At 40.4% G+C, this 22,682-nt stretch overlaps 1 protein-coding gene across 4 annotated transcripts; it reads left to right on the top strand.

Moving 5' to 3' along the window:
• Positions 1-178: 178 nt before the first annotated feature.
• On the top strand, positions 179-22,082 carry PURA (purine rich element binding protein A). 4 transcript variants are annotated; one of them, XR_009959908.1, is made up of 4 exons: positions 179-1,452; positions 18,410-18,475; positions 18,563-18,618; positions 19,661-22,082. XR_009959908.1 is itself a non-coding variant. In XM_062587531.1 (1 exon), exon 1 carries the CDS (start codon positions 179-181, stop codon positions 1,121-1,123), a length of 945 nt encoding a protein of 314 aa, XP_062443515.1. In that variant the 3' UTR covers positions 1,124-2,062. The 4 variants fall into 4 exon arrangements, 1 of the variants encoding a protein (XP_062443515.1); XR_009959906.1 differs by lacking the exon at positions 18,563-18,618; XR_009959907.1 differs by having other exon boundaries at positions 18,563-22,082.
• The last annotated feature ends 600 nt before the right edge of the window (positions 22,083-22,682 follow it).

Here is a 22,682-nt window from a genome sequence, read left to right as displayed (position 1 = left end):
GCGGCGGCAGGAGGAGCGGCGGCGGCGGGCGGCGGCCGGGGGCGGCCGGCGGCGGCGGCGGGCGGCGGCGGCGGCAAGCGGCGCCCGGGGCGAGCGAGCGGGCGGCCGGCGGCCGGAGGCGGCGGCCGGCGGCGGCCGGAGGCGGCGGCGGCGGCCGGGCGCAGGGGCGGGCAGCATCATGGCGGACAGAGACAGTGGCAGCGAGCAGGGCGGCGGCGGCGGCGGGGGCGCGCCGGGCTCCGGGGGGCCGGGCTCGGGCGGCGGCGGCGGCCCGGGGGGCGGCCTGCAGCACGAGACGCAGGAGCTGGCCTCCAAGCGGGTGGACATCCAGAACAAGCGCTTCTACCTGGACGTCAAGCAGAACGCCAAGGGCCGCTTCCTCAAGATCGCCGAGGTGGGCGCCGGCGGCAACAAGAGCCGCCTCACGCTCTCCATGTCGGTGGCCGTGGAGTTCCGCGACTACCTGGGCGACTTCATCGAGCACTACGCGCAGCTGGGGCCCAGCCAGCCGCCCGAGCTGGCGCAGGCGGCCGACGAGCCGCGCCGGGCGCTCAAGAGCGAGTTCCTGGTGCGGGAGAACCGCAAGTACTACATGGATCTGAAGGAGAACCAGCGCGGGCGCTTCCTCCGCATCCGCCAGACCGTGAACCGCGGCCCGGGGCTGGGCTCCACGCAGGGCCAGACCATCGCGCTGCCGGCGCAGGGGCTCATCGAGTTCCGCGACGCCCTGGCCAAGCTCATCGACGACTACGGCGTGGAGGAGGAGCCGGCCGAGCTGCCCGAGGGCACCTCCTTGACTGTGGACAACAAGCGTTTCTTCTTCGACGTGGGCTCCAACAAGTACGGCGTGTTCATGCGGGTGAGCGAGGTGAAGCCCACCTACCGCAACTCCATCACCGTCCCCTACAAGGTGTGGGCCAAGTTCGGCCACACCTTCTGCAAGTACTCGGACGAGATGAAGAAGATCCAGGAGAAGCAGCGGGACAAGCGCGCCGCCGCCGCCGCCTCCTCCGCGGGCGCAGGGGCCGAGCAGCAGCCCGAGGCGGAGAGCAGCGCCGCCGCCGCCGCCGCCGCCGGGCCGCCCGGGGCCCTGCTGCAGGCCGAGGAGCCCGAGGAGGATTGATCCCGACTCGGCCTGCCCTCGCTGCCTCCCTGCCTGCTGCACAGAGACACACCCCCCCCCTTCCCCCCCCCCAGAGACTGAGCCTGTCCCGGGCAGAACAGAGAGACCGCGGCACGCAACCCGAGAGAGAAACGATGCCAGGCGTCAAAAGAGGGAAAACAAACAGCAAACGACAAAAAAACCGAGAAATAAAAAAAACCGTGCACCTGTTCAGAGCTCCAAGGGAGCACCACCCACCCGACAGCCTCCACAAACTGACAGCCGAGCAACTCCTCCGACCTGCCACCCATCGCTGGATGTTCCTCCACTTTACCCACCGTATCAAAACAGTAAGCAGCTGCTAAAAACAAAACAAACAAAAAAATTCAAAAAAAGTAATAACATTATATATGAACTGTGTTTCCTACTTGATTAAAAATATAAAGAACTGAGTGTTTATTTCCCTAATTAACCAAGAACTTTTGTACACGTTTAAGCTATTATTATTAAAAGTGTTTGCAAAAATGGTCAAGATTATAATATTGCTGAATTATATAAAAAAGTCCTTTTCATGTTGAGCTAACATTTGACTTTAGCACAAAAAAAAGAGATATTTTAGAACACGTAAAATAATATTTTTAGTTTTTTCTTCTCATTTTGTTACCAAATTTCAAACCTTACATGGAGGTTATTATAGTATATTTGACACCCTATATACCTGTGATTAGAGATGTGTATATATATATGAGGGCTAGGCATGCTGTGTGTCTGAGCTTTGTCTAAATGTTATGCAGAAGTTTGTAGAGTTAAAAGGTACGTAGGTTTAATTCATGCAAGGTAAACAATAAGTGCTCTCTTTTATACAATATGCATTGCATCTGGACCTTAAACATATAAAAATGGTCAGTGAAACTTCTGTGAACATGAAGAAAAATTATTAAAAAAGGCATTTAAATGAAATTTGCTAACTTGTGATTTTTACGTTTGAACCAAAGTTATTCAAATAGTAAAAAAAAAAAGAAAAGGAAAAAAAGGAAAAAAAAAAAAAGAAGTAAAGATTTCCTCCCATATTTTTCTGCACCTGTTTGGTTTACAACTAAGTAGGCGTATTGTCATTATTGTGTATATGAGATGTACTTGTATTGTTCATAATATATTTTTTTTATTATGTGTACTTAAAGTACTTAACCTAACGTGCAGCAATTTCCAGTAAACCTGTTTTTGGACAACAGGTAGTGAGTCTTTTGTGTCGTCACTGGCACTAGCACTATCTCCTAAACTTGTAAGAGTTCTGAACTTATACTTTGATTTGTGCCAGTGCTGTTAACTTCTGTAGGCCTGTTAGAAATCAGTGCAACGCAATTATAGAGTAATCCTACTGAGCCATGGGATTTTGAGTTTCATTTAAAAGTGAAAGCCAAGTTGGTGTCTGTAAAGGATTTCCATGTAGCTGTGGTGCTAGTTATTACTGGCTACATACGTTATAAATGTAGTTGTGACCCCTTCCCTTCCCCCAAGTGTGCAAGCCTTCTCTCGAAAGTATGTACTTGTGAGCTCTAGTAAAAGCATAGGGTATGAAAATGCAGAATTTATCAGAACACTAATTTGTCAAATTGTGTTCTCCAAATTGAAATTATTTGTAATAATAGACTTTTACATTTTTTTTTCTTTTTAAAAAAGTTTGTGTGCTTTTAATTGACTAACTTCTTGCTGCTGTATAGTAAAATATTAATATATTTTTATCATTAAACTGCTGCATGACTATCATCATTATGAGTGAAGAGAAAATGTTATATAAAAAAAGATGCCTTAAACAGTAAAAACAAAACTTTTTTTTTTCTTGGCTGGAATTGAGTAGAAAGCATTTAAGAGAAACTAGGATCTTGTTCCACTCAAAAGTTTTTTGGATGCAATCATTTTTCTTAGCGTTCTTGGCAAAGTTAACCATGTAGTAGACCTAGCTGCTGTATATAGAAGGCACCACCTGTAGGAACAGGAAGTTGTCTGTGCTTTTTATTGATTGTTAAGGATGAAGTTTTAGAAGGGTGGGGGAAAAAAAAGCTTGTTTTAAATAATTTTATTTTCTGCTGTCTTTTAATTTCCATTTAAAATTATAATTCCCTTTATTTTTTTTTCTCTGTGGAGATGTACTGTAAGTGTCAAAACAAGCTGTTTCCATTGTACCATGTGTTTCCCTTTAAAGAAGTTTGTTGTTAGTGTTCACAGAAAGTTAAATATGAGATGACAGTACAGTAGTTAGGTGTTTCTGTTTCTTTAACAATCACTGGAAATGTTTAAAATTGCTTTAATGTGCACTTTTCCTATTTCCAAGTAGTAAAATAAGCTTTCAGAGTGCATAATGTGACATTTGAAATGGTTCTCAATTGCATGTCAACATTGTCTAATAACCTGCTTTTTTTTTTTTTTTTTTTTTTTTTTTTTTTTTTTTTGGAGGGTCTTGATGAGCAGTTTCATTTATTGTACTTCAACTGTGATGTGTAAAGGACTGCATTCTCCATGCTGCTAGATATAGTTAGGAAATTAATTGCTTTGGTTTTGCTACTTGATTGTCTTGGTTCTACTGTTCACTGCAGTTTTAAAAGTTGTTATATTGCGGATTGACCCACATTGCTTGTAGTTACAAAATGTTTTTATGTTATCAGCAATAAGTAGTGTGAGTCAATGAAAACACAGCAAAGTGTCCTTCTTCACCTTTGGAGTTCATGTAAGCTCTGTTAAATAGGTAGACTTCTCCCCTGGGTCCCAGCTGACTGATGGGGAATTTTCTTTACCTGTATAATTCGGATCCTGCCTGGGATCTGCCTGAGTCAAGAAGTGCATGGGTCGTGCAGTTCCAGTCATACCATTACAGCTTAACACCGTTCCGGCAGTTTTGTGAACAGTGTCTGAGAATTTGTGGTCAGTTTTTGTTGTGTTTTGGGTTTTCCTTTTTTATTTTTTTGCTGTTTTTTTTTTCTTTTAATGCACGTTATATATGTTCTAGGACTTTATGAATGATGATAATGAAAGACTAAATGACTGTAAAGTTTTTTTTTTTTGTTGTTGTTTTTGTTTTTTTTCCCAGAGGTGCTCGGTACTTTACCAAGGCTCTAATATCTCAGTATTTAAAACAAAGTACAGAAAACCCTGTTTAATGTTAGAAGAAGAAAGGTATATTTGACCATATGTGTTGTTTTTTAAAAAAAAGACAGTATGCTCAAATGTGCCAAGATATCTAATTCCTGAGAAGTATGCCTTATATTTTCCTTGATGATATGCTTTTAAATGTCTTGTAGAATAGGTCCAAGAGCATGATAAAACTACTTTATAATGACTACGTGCAAGAAAACTTGAAATTCATTGCAATACTGACATTATTTTATTTTTAGGTTAAAGGGACACTGTCAAGTAATTTACCATTAAAATATGACCTCCCTTTAAACTGCTTCTACTCTAAACGGAGAAATGTCCTCCAAATTCAAAGTCCGTATATTTTTTTTGTTAAAAAAAAAAAGTAAAATTACTTTGTCTCTGAGAAGTTAAATAAAAAAAGAAAAAGAAAAAGTACTAGCCGCTGTTGATTCGTGCCTCTTATTTATGGTTCTGCTTACGATGCTGCTGTGAGAGGCAGCTGCCCAGCTGCAAGGGGAGCGAAAGTTAACTAACCTGACCTGTAGCAAAACTAGCACCAGTGTCTGGGATGCTGAGGAAGTTGACAGCTTCAGCCAAGGAGGAACCGTGGGGGCGGAGGAAGAGTAATTAGAGTCCGTTGTGGGGTCAGGATGGGATGCTGTCCCTGAGCTTCCAATGAGGCATATTCCTATGTGATGGAGAGCTTTTTCTTAAAAAAAATGAAAAAAAAAATACTTGACAGTGTCGCTTTCTTGCATATCCCTTGCAGGGGTTGAAATTTGCTCAGTGTAGCGTTCTTTGAGAAGCAGTTGAAAACCTAAAAACTTTACTTTTGTAAAGAGTAGAAGGGCTGTCCAGTCTGGGCACCTGAGTAGCGAGGTGGATGCGATCCTATCAAGCGAGGCAGAAAGCTGCTGATAATTTTAACCCCTGCTCAGAGCTGACTGATAACTTCTTTTTTGAGGGAGCAATTACTTTGTTGCCTTTAAAAATAGCACTGTAACCACCTTTTTATGATTAGCTGTAGTATAACCTTTGTCCCTTCAAACTATGCAAGCTCTTAAATGTAAAATAGGGATCAGTTAAAGATAGCTGAATATATTCAATCAGATGGCATTCATGCACTAACTGGAGTATATACAGATAAAGCTATTAGAGTGACTTGTATGCTAACAGCAAAATATAACATACCTACCTATTCTAAAAATGACTATTAATATTGTATAACAGGACTGTGGGGTTGGGAGGGGATGTTATCTCTTACCTTCTTAAAAGGGGATTTAAGATTTTTATAACTGTTTTTTCCATCAAACTTTAATATTTTTGTCAAATTTTTAGGTATTTAATTTGTAAAATAGATTTTACTTTGTACTGGCGTACAGAAAATAGGGATTGATTTAAACTTTTTGAAGCCAAGTGATCAAGTACATTTGTAATAAAAAGTCAATGGATCTATATCAGTCGTACTCACTGTTTTCATTTCTTGTACGTTCTAATGCAGTGGCGCTGTTATGTCTCCCAAGGAAAATGAAACAAGAAAAATTGGGGAGGTGGGTGGAAGGAGAAGGCAAAAATACAAGCATTGATTTTGCCAATTAATGCGACCTCTCGTATGCAAGTAGCCTTTTGGTAGTCAGTGGAGATTTGGTAGATATGCATTTTTACTAATAGCACGTGCACCTTTTCAGCAAGAATTTGTGAAAAGCTGACGTTTTTGATGTGTCTTTGCTTCATGCTTCCACCTTGATGTAGTTTAGTACCTGTAAACTCTCAAACTGACCTTTGGGAAGTATTTTTCCCTGGCATCTAAGAGGAAAAATAAAATAAAACCACCCACTTCTATGGTTTCTTATAAGGTGGTGAACTATGGCATGATGTTATATTTTTGCACTTGCACACTGTCTCCCTTCTTCAAAGATCTGCCACTTCTTGTTTTCTCTAAGTTGGACAACTTAAGCTTTTTTTCTTCTAAGTAAAATTACTAAGTGTTTTGGATTGATGACTTCAGCGGATCCAAGTGAGTTTGGATCCACCACCTTGCAGAGCACTGACTTTATTTTTTTGTTGTTTGCTTAAACCTTAGACCTTCCATTTCGTCTTTCAGGGCATATACCAAATCTGATTGACTTGTTTGCTTCAAAAGTTGTGGGAGCTAGAGGTGGAAATCCTGACATTAATGTACAAGAATGCTAAAACAGGTTTATATTTTTGGGGGACTCTTGTGAAACATGAAATTTCAAAGTATGCCTAAAACCAACAAATTTCCTGGGTTTTGCTAGTCCAATGTGTAGAAAATGAGTCTCCATCTCTGATAGGTGAGTTGGAAAAAGTTAGTGGAAGTAAATTATTCCACAACGTGGCAATTTTCTCAGTCAAAAACCTGCTGCTTCTTATTGGCCTGGTTTGTTTTTCAAGAGATAGGATTCTACCTAAAATCCTGGAGAGCTTCTCTGTTAAAAGGACACTGTCAAGAATTTTTTTTAACTGCACTTTTAAAATCCTGTTTTGCACTTTTTTTCCTTTGCTTATTATCAGGCTTACCCAACTTTTATTCTTTATTCTCCTCCTCTGCTGGCTGCTGCTTGTGTAATGGAAGGGTCACTGTTAGCGCTGATGTTTGGACTGTTTGAAAAAGGAGTCTCGTGTAGTTTTAAGTTCTTTGGGCCAGGTTGTGTATTTTTTGCACATGCACTTCTCTAACTAAAAATTTTACTCTCATGGTTTCATTTTGTGGCGTGTAAAGATAGGTGAAAGGATTTGCGTTTTTGGTAGCAGAACAGAGAAGCCGGCTGCATGCAAAGTGTTGTCAAAATGTTTTGACAAAGCTGACACAGTAAACAAGCCAGTTCCATTTTTATTCTCGATTCCTTAAGCTGTTGCAAACTCCAGTGTGGCTTGTAACAATGAAGGATAATTTCAGCCCAGAGCTTTTCTTCCCCCCCAAGTCTATGGTTCCTTTTACACTGGTTACGTTCACGTGATTTAATTCTGTGATACTGCAAAATATTGTGTGTGGGCTGCAAATGTGGCATGGAGATGCATATATATAGTTGAAAGCAAGTTAAGGATAATCTAATGAACTTTTGAAATGCTAGCAGTTTTTAAAAGCCTATTTGACCCAGAACCTGATCTTTGGACCTGAAGTGCATGGCTTTTCTTTTTTTCCCTCTTTAAGTTGGATTTCTTGTGTTGAAATTGCTGAGATTAATGGGCTGGTGGCAAATGGCGAAGGCTCTGCTGATTTGGTGAAGGCGGCGTGCTGGAGTAGGGGAGCCCCGTACACCCGGCTTGGATGAGCAGTACCATCTCCTTGCCCGTGTAGCATTTGTGCCGGATGGTTGTCTCGCACGTGCTTTTATCCTTTGGAGAAATGTTAGTTCTTGATGGCACTGTGTTTTTAGTGGCCTCTGCAAGCGTGGGGGGAGGTCAGCCTATGCTGTAGTTTGCAACGTCTCGTTTCTCGCAAAGCATGAGCGGGCTAACAAGGATTTTTTTGGAACTACCACAAATCAGAATGGCTGTTTATACCGTGGAGAAGGAAATACCGGATTGTCAACAGTTAGATATCCACAGAGTTACTCTCTCAGGGTATAGTGAGTATTTTATTGCAATATGGATCACGTGGAAGTGTTGCTAGTGGAGTATTTGGGAAGGGAAGAGATGAACAGATTAGTTTTCTGAAGCACTCACCTGCGAGCACGTAAGATGCTGTTGTTGCCCATGGGTTAGTTGCTGTAACCAGTCAGAAGCTAGGGACTCGGGCAGGTACCAAGGCAGGTAAAAAGACTGTTCTGGAGGAGAAGGTCCTACCTGTCACAGATGGAGGAGATCTCCTTTGAAAGAGCCAGCTGAAGGATGAGAAAAAGGGAGTTTAGCAGATTTCTATGGCTTTCAGAAAGCATGTAGTAGGAGAGGAGGGTTAGGCAGGCAGGACTAGATAGTTAAGATGGGTATTGGCCACATTTTGAATGTTTTGGTGTTTGAAGTGATGTTGAATGCGGAGGATACATGGTGGCATTTACAGAGAAAAACGTCAACAGCCAGATCACAGCAGCTCTGGGAAACATTTCTCAAGTTTCCTTGCCCCCTGCAGTAGCTGAACCATCTAGGTAGCCCAGAGGATTTGGGCAGCCAGGATCCAAGGGGAGCAGTGGGAGGAGATGGATGTGGAGCAGAGCTCACCACGGGCCAGGGCTGGGTCACTCCGCAGGTCCGGTCTGTGCGACTAAAGTCAGAAAAACAATGTTTGTTGGGAGACTGAGAGCATGTCGTGCCTGCATCTATAAAAATAATAAACACTTGTGTAGCTGATTTGAGGCAAAATACCACAGAAGAGGGAGAGTTGAATTTATATAGTGAGAAACGAGGCATGTTTTCACAGAAATGTCAATTGGATATTAAGTGAGAAAAGGCAACTGCTGGCCTTACTATCTATGTTTGAGTGTTGGCTGGATTAAAATGAGACAGAACGAATGGCTGGATATTTCTAAATAATGCTTCGATGTTCTTATTCAGATCAATATTATTTGTACACATTTGTCTGAAAAGAGAATTTGGTTTGAGTCTTTTGCTCTAGAGGACAACCTGTCCTGCTGAGACAGAGCCCTGCTTAGATTGGTTTTAGAAAGCCTATGGATACTTTCTTATTTTGGATGACTTGGAATCTCATAATGAACGTCCCAGAGTGCTCACGGCATGTATCTGCATGAGCTTTGTAGCTCAGGAGTGCGCTTTGGAAGCAACTCTATTGTCTCTATGTACCGTATTTTGGTGTTTATCATAGAGGAGTCTCAGAGCATGCAGACTAGATTCAGAAGACAAGCTCCAGAAGTGTGCCTTGTGCTCTAACCCTTAGTGGGCATTAGGTCCACTGAACCAAGCTAGAGGTTATGGAGTGTAAAATCACTGGATCATCGATAAGGTGGCTTTTTTGAACAGTTATCTTCTGGATCTTCCATCAGCAGATAGTTCTCTAGGTTAACTCAGGCTATTTCTTGGCTTTGCTGGTGATCAGTTGATTTGCTGTCCATCTTCCTGCCTTTAGCTTTGTAAAAATACACGTTAGTCTCTCCTTTGGCCTAGGACATGTAGGAAACTGAAGTGGAAAGAGGACTGGCTACAATGCTGGCAGTGGAAGTTTGTTCTGAGCCTTCCTGGCTGTGGTGCAGAAGTTTTTTTGTTGGTGGTGGTCATGGTGGGTTTCTTTTTATTTGTTTGTTTTGTTTTTTTGGAAACAGTGCCCTGAAATATGCAGGAAGTGAAGAAAAGCTTCATTCTTTCTGTTGCAGTTGAGAGAAGTGTGAGGTTACAGCTTGCAGTGTAGAAAGATGTGTCCCTCTTGGCTAGTGAAAACTTGGGGAATGGCTGTTATGGGAGCTGATCAGCAGTGTGTCCTAGGGAAGGCAAAGTGTATGCTTATCTTAAGAGATTTAGAGCACTGTTCAGGAAGAACCTGTGTACACTGAAATATCATAATGTCATCTTGTTTAGCATGTTGACATCTATGGAGAACTGTTTGTAAAGCTCATTTGCAAACTGCATCTGAATCCCTTTGATCATGTTGAGCCAACTGAGTTTGGATTTCATCTTGGACATGGTACAAAGATTATGCTTTCAATTCATATTTGTGACAGTCTTGGTGTAAGAAAGGTGTCTTTGCTGATCAACTTTTGCAGGTCGATTAGTTTGACCATGAAGTGGCACTGTTGCACTTGCAGACTTGCTAGAAGGTATGGGAGTTGAGCCTGAGTGGCTCATTTGCTCTCAGAGAGATCTCACATGATCACACTGGGTCAATGCTCAGCTACTCTGGAGTGGATGGACATTGATATATGGGGCTTTAGGGTCAGTATGTGAGGAAATCTGAGCTGGGGAGTCTCTCTTGCGGTGTTGAACTCTACACGTGTTTTTTCAGCTCATTTATGTTTTAAGCTGTGTTAATAAACCCAGTGTTGAGATGAAACTGCAGGCTAGCTGGAAGAGGCTAAGCTTATATAGTGTATATGCGCTTATATAATGTATATACCTGGGTGATTTATATTGCTGGGAGTAGAAGGTGGAGAAAATGAGCAGTGACTGCTTTTCCTTCTTTCCATCGATGGTGGATATCTTGACGGGTGACCCAAATTGAAATCATTGGGCATCTCAGATCTTCAGTACCTTTCAGATAGTGCGCTAGCTCTGGTCAAACATTTGGAGGAAAAAAAGGGAGGAGGCTTTTCTTACTATCATGTGCCAGAGTATAAAAGAGCATATGTGCACCTGGAGTAAGACTTGTCTGGATAGGACATCTCAGAGCATGACTGAAAATCTTAAGGTTAGTTCTATACCTTTGTGTGTCTTTCTGACTTTCAGGCTGAGGTTGCTGTAGTGTTTCACTAAGAACTATATTTTATTTCTCCGTGACCTGCGCTGGTTGCACAGTACTTTGTGAGTGCAGTGTAAGCTCTTGGCTTTATTGTTTGTCACCCCCAACCATTGGGACTTGCTTTTCTTATACTTGCCTTTTATTCTGTGTCTTTATATATAGACAGAGGAGTTTAAAACAGCAATTCTTTGGGAGTATGTGTCATCTTGTCAACTCTCCCGGCTCTGTGCCAGCTGATCCAAACTCCTCAAGATTTGCATGTTTACCTAGGTGTCTGCAGGCAGGTGCTAGGTTTTGAAAGACCAGCTCTTGTCTTAAGAATCCTTCTGCATTGCTCCAGCAGAAGAAGGCCCAGCTTTCTCATTTCTAGGCAAATTGTGAGGGCTTACTGATCTGTCAAGACTTGCAGAAATGGCTGGGCTAGGAAGTGTGGATAAAGAATTGGTAAAATCTGGTGTTTAAACCTCCCACTCAAGTGATGATGAGGAGAGCTGGCAACATAACATTGGCTTATCAGGAATTGTGTGGGTAGGTCAACTTAAGAAAATTTTTGCTTTTATAGCACCAGAGGTGAAGAAGAGAAGTCAGTGTCTTGTCAGATGCAGAGTAATAAACTAGGTCTAAATTTCTTTTTCTTAGAAAGATTATTTTGTCCAAGTCTCATGGTTTTCATGATGTTAGGGTTACCATTGCAGGGGGCCAACAAACCAAGAAGGTCTCTGAGCAAAATAGGGACTAGATGCTTTGAAATATTTTCTAGCTTTAATAATTCTGAACTAAGCCCTGCAAATTAATGTAACTCTTCTTTGCTTTCATGAATGCAAACAATTTGGTTTGTGGAAAGGTCTTTTGATCAGGCTGTATTCAGGGGCTCATTCAATTAAAAAAAAAAAAAAAAAAAAAAGGTTGTTTTCCAAGCTGTATCTGTCCATAAGAGTCCTGGTAAATGAATCCTTGCAGGTTTCTGCAAGGCCATATGTAACTTATTTTGTGCAATCAGACTCTCTAATTGGTGGTTTAAAGAAATAAATCAGTTAGCATTCAAGGTCTATTTTAGTTTAAAGATGGACTTTATATGGTCATAAAGCAAATATCCTAGTTGAATTACGGAAATTGAACATCAGCTTGATTACGCTAGGAACCACACAGTTGTGCAGAGAAGGCATACTTTATGAGTGGTTAACTTGTGATAAAATATTATACAGTGCAACAAGTGGTAGCGTTCAGAGCTCTGGTAAGTATCTCAAGGCTATAATTGTCGAGCTGGTGAGGAAAGGATGGAACTAGCACCTGCAGATGGTCATAGTTTATCCTAACCTCAGCACTGGTTGCCTTATTCTTTCATCTGAGGAAATTTCACTTGTAACTGGATAGGACTAGAAAGGTAATTTTTAATTGAGTTTATACCTTGGTTGAGGAGGACGGTTGTTCTTTGCGTGTTGAAGAGGTCCCCAGAAACTGGGGAGATAGCTTTGAGAGACTTGGATGGCAGAGGGTTTGCTCATGGGAAACACAGGCTCAATTCCTAATTATTATGAGGGCCATCTGATGAGCTGCTTGGTGGGTGCAAAACTAAATCTTAGAAGATATCAGAGTGCTTGAAACAATCCTGGGCTGTGATTTTTGCATATATGAAAGAGGTTCTGATATTTGGAAAGTGAAATTTGTATGGTTGGGAAGAAGACAGAGTTTAGGGCATGGTGGTACCTTTTTGCTAAAGTCTCAATATGTAATTGGGAAAATGATAGAAAAGGTATGATAACTAAATGAATTTAAGAAATTAATACTTTTCAGGGTAAGCTTGGTTGCACTTCAATGAAGTGGAACTAGACTGGCGGCACAGAAAGTGGACAAGGTTTTGGGAGGACAGTTTAAAGATGGTGCTAGTGGAAGGCTGGTGTTCCCAGGGGTTGTACAAAGATGCTCAACAGGAATATCAGTAACAAAAATGTGTACCCACTTCTACTAGAGGGCAAGTAATGAATTTTCATGCATGCAGAGTACAAGGAGGTTGAGAACAGGGCCGGATACTGCGGAAGGTTAATGGGATGTTGAACTATAAAGATGAATAAGAAATAAGCATGTGGGCAAAACAAACAAACAAAAAAGTCTTTATACCAGTGTAGAAATATTAAACACAACTAGGTGATTAGAAAACCCGGGAATATAAAAAGACCTTGACATAGCTAGCCTACTGAAACATGGAAGAGGGGAAAGACAGTGAAAATGAGTGAGATGCCGTACTACCTGGCATTAAACTATACAGGACAGGCATGGTAGGTCATAAAGGCATGAAGGAGCACTGGATCTAGAAAAGCTGCCATAAAATCTGAGAGGAAATTGGAGTGGTGATGAACATACAGTCAAACCTAAGTGGATATAAATCCCAAATTTTCTCCAGATCTCCAGATCTCCAGACAGAAAAAAAAAAGTTATGAATTTCATAGGACTTGGGGGAAAATAGGCAGCTGAGTCTTCATAAAGCTATAAGAAAGAGTAACTTCAATTATGGCCATACTTTCTGGACAGATTGTTTTGGAAGGAGCTGGCTAACATTTTGGTGAAAAAAAAAATTTGATTTACTTAAAGATTCCTTTCTTTTAACAACCTGTTCTTGAGTTAGTCTTGATTTAGGACTAAAATGTAAGAATTGGTTCAAGATATAAATACAGTTGAGTCATTAAATAATAATGACCACAGTACAATTGCAGGTTCAGCATTCTCAGGGGTGGAAGAAGCTGGACTAAAAATGAGTCTTGTGTTATAAAACTTTGGAGAGGAGAATAACAGAAACTTAAAATCCTTAAACTTGGCATGGCAGCTTCATAGATGCCTTGAAGGGTTACAGATATCTGAGTTAGGCAGAACTCTGTCAGGCATGAAAGAGCTTGAGAGTTGAGGTGTAAATCAGTACAGTAAAATAGCTATAAAGGAAGAGTCCAGCAATATGCTTTCAAAAGACAGAAGTCCAACTCTTGTGAAGTAGATTGAAAAAGCCATGCTATGTAGCAGGTAATCTGTGATCTGAAAGCTAAATATATTTGGAGGAGCTTTGAAGAGCCAGAGGCCTTAGAGAACAATTGTTATTTTCAGTGTATTGTATCAGCGAGAAAACCAGGAGAAATCTGAGTTCATAGAAATGAAGGAACAGTTAATTTTCTGCACTTTTTCGTTGTACTTGAGTGACTTCTCAGCTTCATTGTGGAGCAAAGTATGCTTGAGAGCTTACCTGTCTGTGATCTAATCCTTTTAGATGATAAAGATGAGGAGCCTCTCTCTGAAACTCAAGAGTCTAAGGCAGAAATGCTGTAGCAAAGCAATAAATTTAAGTGGAAGAGCAACAGCTGTAGCTAGGAATTTTGGAGTAGCTTGAGACTGAAGCACTAAGTTACTAACAAAAATAAGACCTTGTTAAAAAATAGTTTACTATTGTCCGTGACTAGATAACATACTAGTATTTTTTTAATTGAAGTATTAAATAGGACACTGGAAATTGCAGATCAGTGATCCTGAACTCTGGGTCTGAGAAAGATTAACTGAAGTGCTATAACTTCTGTATGCGATAGGTGGGAAGCAGCATACTTTCTGCAAAGAAGGAGCTTGTTTTCTGGATGATCTCCCAGAATCTTTGGACACATTGACAAACAGCAGGAGGTGGAGAGTCAGCTGATCTTTATTTGAATATTTTTAAAGTTTTTAATAAAGTTCTCCCAATAAAGCATTTAAAAATTAGTCTTGGAATGAGAAGAGAAATATCATGGTTTCTCCTTTGTTCCAGCCTATGTTCATCAGTCAGGGAGCACGAGGTAAACGAAAGTCTAGTTTGAGATGGTGATCCTAGACTTCCTGAGCATAGAGGAGTTCTTGAGTAGGTCTGCAGTTTTTGAACAAGTGAATCTCCTCTGAAAAACACCGATTCATTAAAACCAGAAGTGTGTGGTGGAGAAAGGCTCATTTTCATTAATCTTTTATTGTGAATGCTTCTAGGTCCAAACTGCAAAGCCTGGTTGACTGACGGAAAGAAAGAAACCCAGAATAGTTAGTAGGATGAAATCTTGACGTCTCCTGTGATGTGTTCAAATCCCTATCCTGAGCTCGAACTGCAGGGCTGCCACATCCCAGAGTGTGTCTCAGCAACTCAACAAGTCTAGATGAGTTCAGTTTTCTTTTGTTTTTACCAAAGAATCTAAAAGGTTTCAGTTTTGATACTGAGCAAAAAAGGGAAGGGGTGGGGAGAAAGGTCTGCCCAATATTTTCCAGGTCAAGAAAGCAGGTCTCATCCAGCTCTGTTCTCGAGAGAGGATTGTCTGTGCATGCATGTGCATAATCATGCGTGCCTGTGTCATCTCTCTTTCCAGGAGATGTGGGAGCAACCATAGCTCATTGGTGTAAGCTAGAACAGCCCTATGCTGCTCTAGATTAGGTTGAGGCTTCTTAAAAATCTCTTAAGTCATAGCAAATCCCCTTGCTTTTCCTGCTGTCCATGCCTTCAGGAGATGTTGATAGAAAACAGTAAATGCTATGCTAAACCACCTAGTTTCATGGTAAGAATAGATTAATAATGGGTTTGCCTCAAGACTTTCTGTTAGCATTGGTGCTTAAATATATGAATTGGCAATTAGGAGCCCACAGAGTGATCAGTTTATATTAGTGACATCTCTTCAGTCTGGCAGTGACGGAGTAAATTCAGAAGGGCCTAACAAAGTTTGGTACTGTGAGTATGCAGAGGTTAGGTTAGACTCTGTGAAATGCAAAGCAATATAGACAGAAAAAATAATTTTAAATGCTCTAGCAATGTTATTATTAGGCTTTAAATGATTTGCTTGTTCAGAAAGAAGAGTATCTTTCCCTCAGCATATGATTTTGGGTAGCAAAAGCAAATGAACCAGAGCTATATAAAGCCTGCCATAAGAAATAACTGAATATTACACATTTAGATGCTAGTGTGTTAGATGCTTTTGTGTTTGAACTCATATTAAATACAGTTCATTAGCGCTCCAAGATGTTCCTGTGCTGTTTTTCCCTTGGTATCCTGGTGGCTGTCACTGACAGAACCTATGTCCCCTTCCCCTAGAAATATTAATTTCATTAGATTGCTCAATTCTAGTTAAATTACATCTGCTGACTTTAAAGCACATAATATTAAAAAAAGTTGTGATATGCTTGCATGATATTTTATGTAAGACAATGCAAAATCTCTTGTGCTCGTTCTGTAGGATTTGGGGCTTTGGGTTTCATTTGGGAGTGTTGTACGTACCCAACTGCATGGAATCAGGCCCAGCATTTTTATAAATATATTCCACATCTGAGATTAGAGATGTTCCAGAACACAAATCAGAAAAAAATAAGTTGTCTGTTACAGGCTCAGATGATAATAGTGACTTGTACTAAAAGCTGTCTGTCCACATAGAAAACTGCACGATTGTTTCCATTTAACTGCTGTTAAAGGTCTGACCTTTTGGTAATAGTATTTTTTCTAAATGTATTGAGTATATTTGCCTTTAAATCCTTATAGGTAGAGATAATTACTGTTGGTGTCCTATAAATTAGCTCTATACTAGCATCCACATTGGACTGAGCATAATATTGTGAATGTCAAATACAACTTGAAAAAGAAAAAATGAATTTATACCCTTTTATGTAGTTCTACTCCATATAGGGGTTGTTTGGTTTGGGTTTTTTAGACCAGGATGGCTACAATTGTCTTCCCTATTTTACTTACTTTTGCTCTGCAAAAGAACCCAAACATGTAGATTGGAAGCACACTTTGCATTTATTTAAAAACTTCTAATTGAAAGGTACAGATTTAAATCTATTTTTCTATCCTTTGGAGACACTGAGATATTACCTGGATGAGGTCCATGTACGTAGCTAAACTAGGCCGTTAATGTAGGGATAATGCATCTCCACACTTTTTTTCCTTCAGGTGTCATCAGGTATCTGATTGACTTTTTTAATGTAAAAAAAAATAAATCATTTGAATAAAAAAGATTTCACTCATTAGTCAGATATTGCTTCCTCTAATACTATAAATCAGTTCAGGCTTAATTATTTGTAGTCTTCCAAGAAAGCGAGACAGGACCTCAATTCTGAATGCCAAAAATGATCCATGGTGAGGGTGGGAATCCCTTCTTTTAAAGACAAAACCCATTAAGACCTTCTTCAGACACCCCACGACACACAAGAAGGGTATAAATACCTGCATATTTTTTCTTTTCCAGGTGATCTTTTAACACCACACAGCAGTCTACTGGGCTGGGGTCAGGGAAGACAAGAAGGCAAGTAGAGCCAGCAGGTCCAGGGGTGTGGGAAGGAGACCCTGCCCTGCAGATTTGCCTAGCTTTAGCGTAAAACTGAAAGTTTATAGGTTTGGGCTTTTGTTTTGGCTTTTGCTTCACTTTGTGTAACTCAGCACCGTGTAACAATCCTATGCTCCTTGGCCTAGTCCTGTAGCATCTCTGTACGGGAGGGTGTCGGAAATCTTGGCCTAGAAACTGCAGAAGGTCTTTGCCACGGCTTGTATTTTCCTGTGTGCGTGCTGCAATATTGCCAGGTCCTCTGGGTTGACATTAATACTCAACACAGCCAGTTCCTGCATAGGTTTGCTGGTGGAGTTCTGCAGTTCCATGGCATTTTGTATTTCAGCCACATGCATTCTTGTATCTTCCAAGGTACAATAAATAAAGAATTCTCTATTTGTAATGCTGTTCACATAGCTAGTGGGCTGGTTTACTGTAGCTGTTAAGTTAGTGTTTAGGAAGTCAAATATGGTTGGCTTTCACCATGTCGAACATGAATCCTCAATTTTGATCCCCCGGAATGATAAATCAGGACTTTTTTTTCCCAGTTCAAGGAGAAACAAAACAAAAATGAAACAACTCTGGGGAGCTGTGTTCTCCCTTGGTAGTTACAGTCATTTAAAACCTGCTTCTTTTCAGCCATGACCTATGGTTCTGTTCTATTGTTTTTTTTAGCCATCTTGACCTCATGTTTGCAAATATTATTGGTAATATAATGCTATCTGTACAAATGTCTGTGTGGCTCGTGTATGTTTCTGTGGTTTAAGTCAGCCACGGAATTCTGGAATTTCATTGTACTTTGGTTAAATGTTGGACTTTTAACTCTTCTACTGTATGGCTTCTTGATTTCTCCTGTCCAATGTGGACCAACTCTCTATTTTTGGAAATAAATAAGCATGTAAATAAAATGAATGGGTTTATGCCACTTATAAGAAAATCCTTTATTCAAAATATACACTCAGTCTTGTATATTTTATGGTATCTCATGTAGCGGACAACAGTCAAAATCTAGAGGCTCAGGTACGAGCAGCCTTCATGGTGAGATACCATATTATATACAAAGTCATTTTCAAGTAGTTTCAGAAGACAACTTTTCCATCTCCTGGGCTGTCAGAGAAACACTTTTTAGGACTGCTCAGTTAACTGCAGTCTTTTGGAAAAGGGGGGAAATCCGGAAAGAGGCACGTGGCTTAAATGGAGTAAAGAAAAGAAATCTGACTTTCCTTTAAACATAAGGCTTCTGGTTTGAGGTGTTCACTTGCCAAAAACTCAGCTGAGCCTAGGGAGGCCTTAGATGAGTGCTCAGCTCCTGCTGTGGGGCATATTCCTCCCACTCACCCCAGTGCAACATGCCTCAGGACTGCAGAAGTTGAACTTAACGGAGATCAGGAGCAAAATGACTTTTTTCTTCTTCTTCTTCTTTTTTTTTTTTTTTTTTTTTTTTTTGTCTTCTCCATATAAACCAATATTTACCAGTAATCCTGTGTTTCTGTTTTTGTTTTTTGGCAGACTTTTACCAGTAAATATCGGTTTATTCCTGAAACCAGAAGCCCTAAACATACCTTTGTTTATAAGGTCAGTTGTCATTTCGTCTCTCTCATTCCCCACTTCCCCCCTGTACAAACCGGCAGGTAATTGAAAGGTGCCAAGTTTTCTTTCTAGTTTTCCTGCTCTGCATCTCCGGAAAAGGAGCCCTCAGGACCTAGACCCTTCTGTTGGTAATGTAGACCTGAGTTTACAAATTGTTGTTTTAACATTTTAAAGCCTGCTTTAAAGGATACAGGTGTTTCCCGTCAGTCTGGTGCGGGAACTGATAGAAATGCCTGCAAATGCATACATTGGTGCACCTTTCCAAAGCCTGCGGGTAGGTCTCTCACCAGTATCTTCAAGCCTGGGTTTAGGAAATATTTCTCCAAAAGTAGACACCAGGAAATGACATTTCTGTTTTACAGGGCTGGGGGAGGGCAGGGTGGGATCAAAATTTGGAAATGATTCTTTATTCCCCCCCTCCTTTTTTTTTCTATAATATCCTACGCGAAAGCAAGTGTTCTCTTTTGTAAACAAAGCATGAAGCGGGGAGAAGGGAGAGAATTTGAACGTTACCCCTTCCTAAGCTTGTTGCAAACTCTTTTTCTCCGCAGCGGAGAGAAAATTCAGGTAAAAGGTTTGAAACTTAAAAGGACATTGTTAGGTAGGAGAGACTCCAAAAGCGGGCTGGCGTTTCTTACTGATTGGAACTGATTCCCATAATTTTCAGAATTTTGATTTATACCAAGACAAATCAACTTGGGAGCGCTGAAGCTTCCTTTCCTGCAAGCGGTTGCAACCCAAACACAACAGCATTATGCTAATACTCGAGAAGCAGAGGAGCTGGCGGGAATAGAAAATGAGTTGACTGTGCAGCCCCAGCCAGATTTTTCTCTTCTGAACAAACGAAATTTAAAAAAAGAGAGAAAAAAGAGAGAAAAAAGACCACATGACCCCCCCCCCACAAAAAGCGAACAAAATCAAAATGTGATTTCAGCTGTTTTATCATATAATCGTTACGTCCGGCACAAGTGTTTTCAGTACAACCGCAGCCTAACTATGTCCCTTTAAGGAGCACAATTTACTAATTGCCTCGTAATGAAACGAAAGCTAAAGTTATCTTCCCTTTGGTGCAAATCAAAGCTCCTGCAAGCCTTAGTTGGAGTCCCTAATGACAGGCATCTTCTAGCTGTACACTTTGAGCTGAAAACTACCTTTCCTCCCCTTTTACAGCCTGTGTGGTTCTGATTGCTGGCAGTTCTATAACACAGCTTTAATCTGAGCAATTGAGCCTGGTCCTACCCTATCTGCAGACGTCTTGCGGAGGACTCCTGTTACCAGTTTGGTACTCAAAAGCTACACCCCACCATGAGAAGTCACTTATTTTTTACAAGGCAGTGATAGCTTACCCTCTCTAGCTCTAATGGGAAAATGGTATTGCAATGCAACTTTCTTAATAAATTGTTCATCTAGTCGTAATTCTGTTGCGAGCCCAAATTGGAGAACAGATCTGTTAAAGGTATATATTAGTCTAAATTTTTTTCTTATTGTAAATACTGTAATTTTATAATACTGTCAATATTTTATTAACTTAGAAATATTTAACAGAGTTTAATCTATGTTAGTTCAGATTTATTTATAGGTTTATGTTGCAGCCAATATTGCATTACATTCTAATGTAAGATTAACTTTCAGTGTGTAAACATTGGTTTAATACATCATTGGGAAAACTAAGAACTGAGAGAAAATTCTCACTCTTAAGCTGTAATATTTGTCCCCCAATTCCCAGTTCAGAATCATTAAATGAGCAATTATGAGATTTCAAAAGTTCATGAAATTAGCAACTGCACTTGGACCATGTCATTTGAAAGCTTGAATTTCTAAATGTATCTGGCTTTTTCACCCTGTTTGTAGTAAATGAGATTGCTTCATTATCGAATCTGTGTAGTATGGAAGTCTTTCTTTTGAGCAAAGGGACACTGTCAGATCAATTTTAGATTCTTGTTTTTAAAAAAAAAGAAAAGGGAAAAAGCAAAACTCACCCTCAGTACATGTGTGTTAATTCCTTTTTAACTACGAAGTGGAAATTATTATTATTATTATTATTATTATAGCTTGTTTATTTGGCTGGAAGCATTCCTGACACGGTTCACATCTCAGAGCTGTGCAGCTCTGGGTGCAGGGTGAAAGGCAACCAGCCACAAGGACTTGCCTGACCACAGGACATGGAGTTTCTCCCAGTCCCGAGTGAAAGGCCTGTGCAAATGCTGCCTCTGCCTCAGAGGGAAAGGGGATCAGGTCCCTGGCTCTGATCTGAATCAGAACCCAGCAAGATGAGTATAAGTGTCCAAGGAGTCTAAAACTCACCTTTTCTTGATCAAAATTTCTCTTCAAAATTTTGCTTTTTTAAATATATATATATATATATATATATATATATATATTCTTAGCCTGATAGTGTCCCTTTAAAAGTATATAGATGTTCACTTTCTCTGCAAAATGACTGGAAGTGATTTTCTTTTTAAGATAAAGGAAAATTCATCTGTAATATGTTTGGAACATAACTTGCCTAAAAATACCAAAAATATCTCAAGGGATTTCATGGGAGTTGGTATTTTTTTGCGTGTAAAAGTTAATCTTTATTAGAGATGTGCCAATCTATACTGCTTTATTGTAGTGCTGTTATATTTAGGCATTTCAGTTAACTTACAAATATATACTGTAACAGTATACTTTGTACAGATTTATTTAAAATTTATTTGAAAACTGAAATAAAGTAGGCAGAAAATAAAGATATTTATTTTTCATTTGACTATGTAAGAAGCTATTGTTCTTTTGGTTTTAGTGTACAGGTGTACCCAGAACCACTGCATTCTTTAGTTTGTAGGATGCTCTTCAGAAATTGTGGATATGTATATTTGTATTGTTATGTTGATAAGTAAATGAAAACGATGGAGCTCATTGCTTTTATACATCCCAAAGAGAAGTTCTTCATGCTTTGTTTTCTGACTGAAAAGGCATGTATTTTTGAACAGTGTTCATTCAAGTTCTGCCATCCCACTTTCACATCAACCTTTACCAATTCCAGGATGGGAGAATTTACCTGTGTACCTTCCCCAGTGCACCAAAGTCAGCAGTGACATCGTAAGGGAGTGGTTCAAATGTGTTTCCTTGGGGCTGTGTGTAAAACAAATGCAAAACGAGAAAAATCAAGATGTTAAAGTCAATAGAAAACAAATTCCTTATTGTACAGTAGTAATGAGATCTCTAGTAAACCTGCCATTAACAATAGATTCTTATTTTTTGAATGATCTATTTAAAAGAACAGCAAGCCTTGTATTTACTAGTAAATCTAAAGTGTTTACATGGAATTACTAAATAAATTATTTGATCTAAGACGGCTCTCATCAGTGCTGATTTTTAATGTAGAAAATTAATTTGGGCTAATGTTTGATTAGTTTGTGCTGTTCTTTAAAGAGCAAATTTTTGAAAACTTCCTTTCATTTCGAGTTAAGTTCTGAGGAAGACACAAAACATATGTTTCCCCACGGATTCGGACAAGAGTACTACCGAATGTTTCCCAATGTGATCCGCACGTCTTGATGCTGCACTTCCGTGTGCAAAAACGAATGATTTTATTGCTGGAATACAACAGAATGCTATTAACTGAAAGTCCTCCAGCAAATGGTGCTGCACAGCTACAGTATTCTCTGGTTTGAATCCTGGTGTATGTATATGTATATATTTTTTTCTTTTTTTTTCAGCAGCAAGTGGCTGGATAGAAGTAAAATAAAAAAATATGCTTCAAGATAACAAGCTGTAAATGCCAGGCAGACTGAAAGCACAGCACATGCTTTGGTCTTTTTTTCTCTGTTAAAATGTTGCGGGGAAGTCCCATGCTGCCGGTCAAATGAAGCTGCTAAAAGGCACTTGGATCCATAGGTGGTCATGGGAACCCAAGAGGGATGTGTGCTTTGGACTGCCAGCGAGGCAGAAGCCAAATTTAGGGGGCTGCCGCTTAGCTTTTCTTTGCCTGGACCCCAAATTATTTAGCAGTAGAGGAGGCCAAGAGCTGTTCTCTGCAGGTGCCCGACACTGTGGAGATGGGGCGAGCTGGCCAGCACTGCAGAGCGCTGGCAGGACAACCATGAAAGTCAGTGCTCCCTCACATCCCAGGAAGGAAAATGGGTTGCAGGATACCCTGCTTGTAGGTCTCAAGCTCTGCGCTGGCATGGAGTTGGTGTCAGCCTCGACC

This window comes from Rhea pennata, chromosome 14 (genome assembly GCF_028389875.1).
Source record: "Rhea pennata isolate bPtePen1 chromosome 14, bPtePen1.pri, whole genome shotgun sequence".
Lineage (NCBI taxonomy): Eukaryota > Metazoa > Chordata > Aves > Rheiformes > Rheidae > Rhea > Rhea pennata.
The sequence above is the reverse complement of the archived record's forward strand: the minus strand, read 5'-3'. Positions and strand labels throughout refer to the sequence as shown.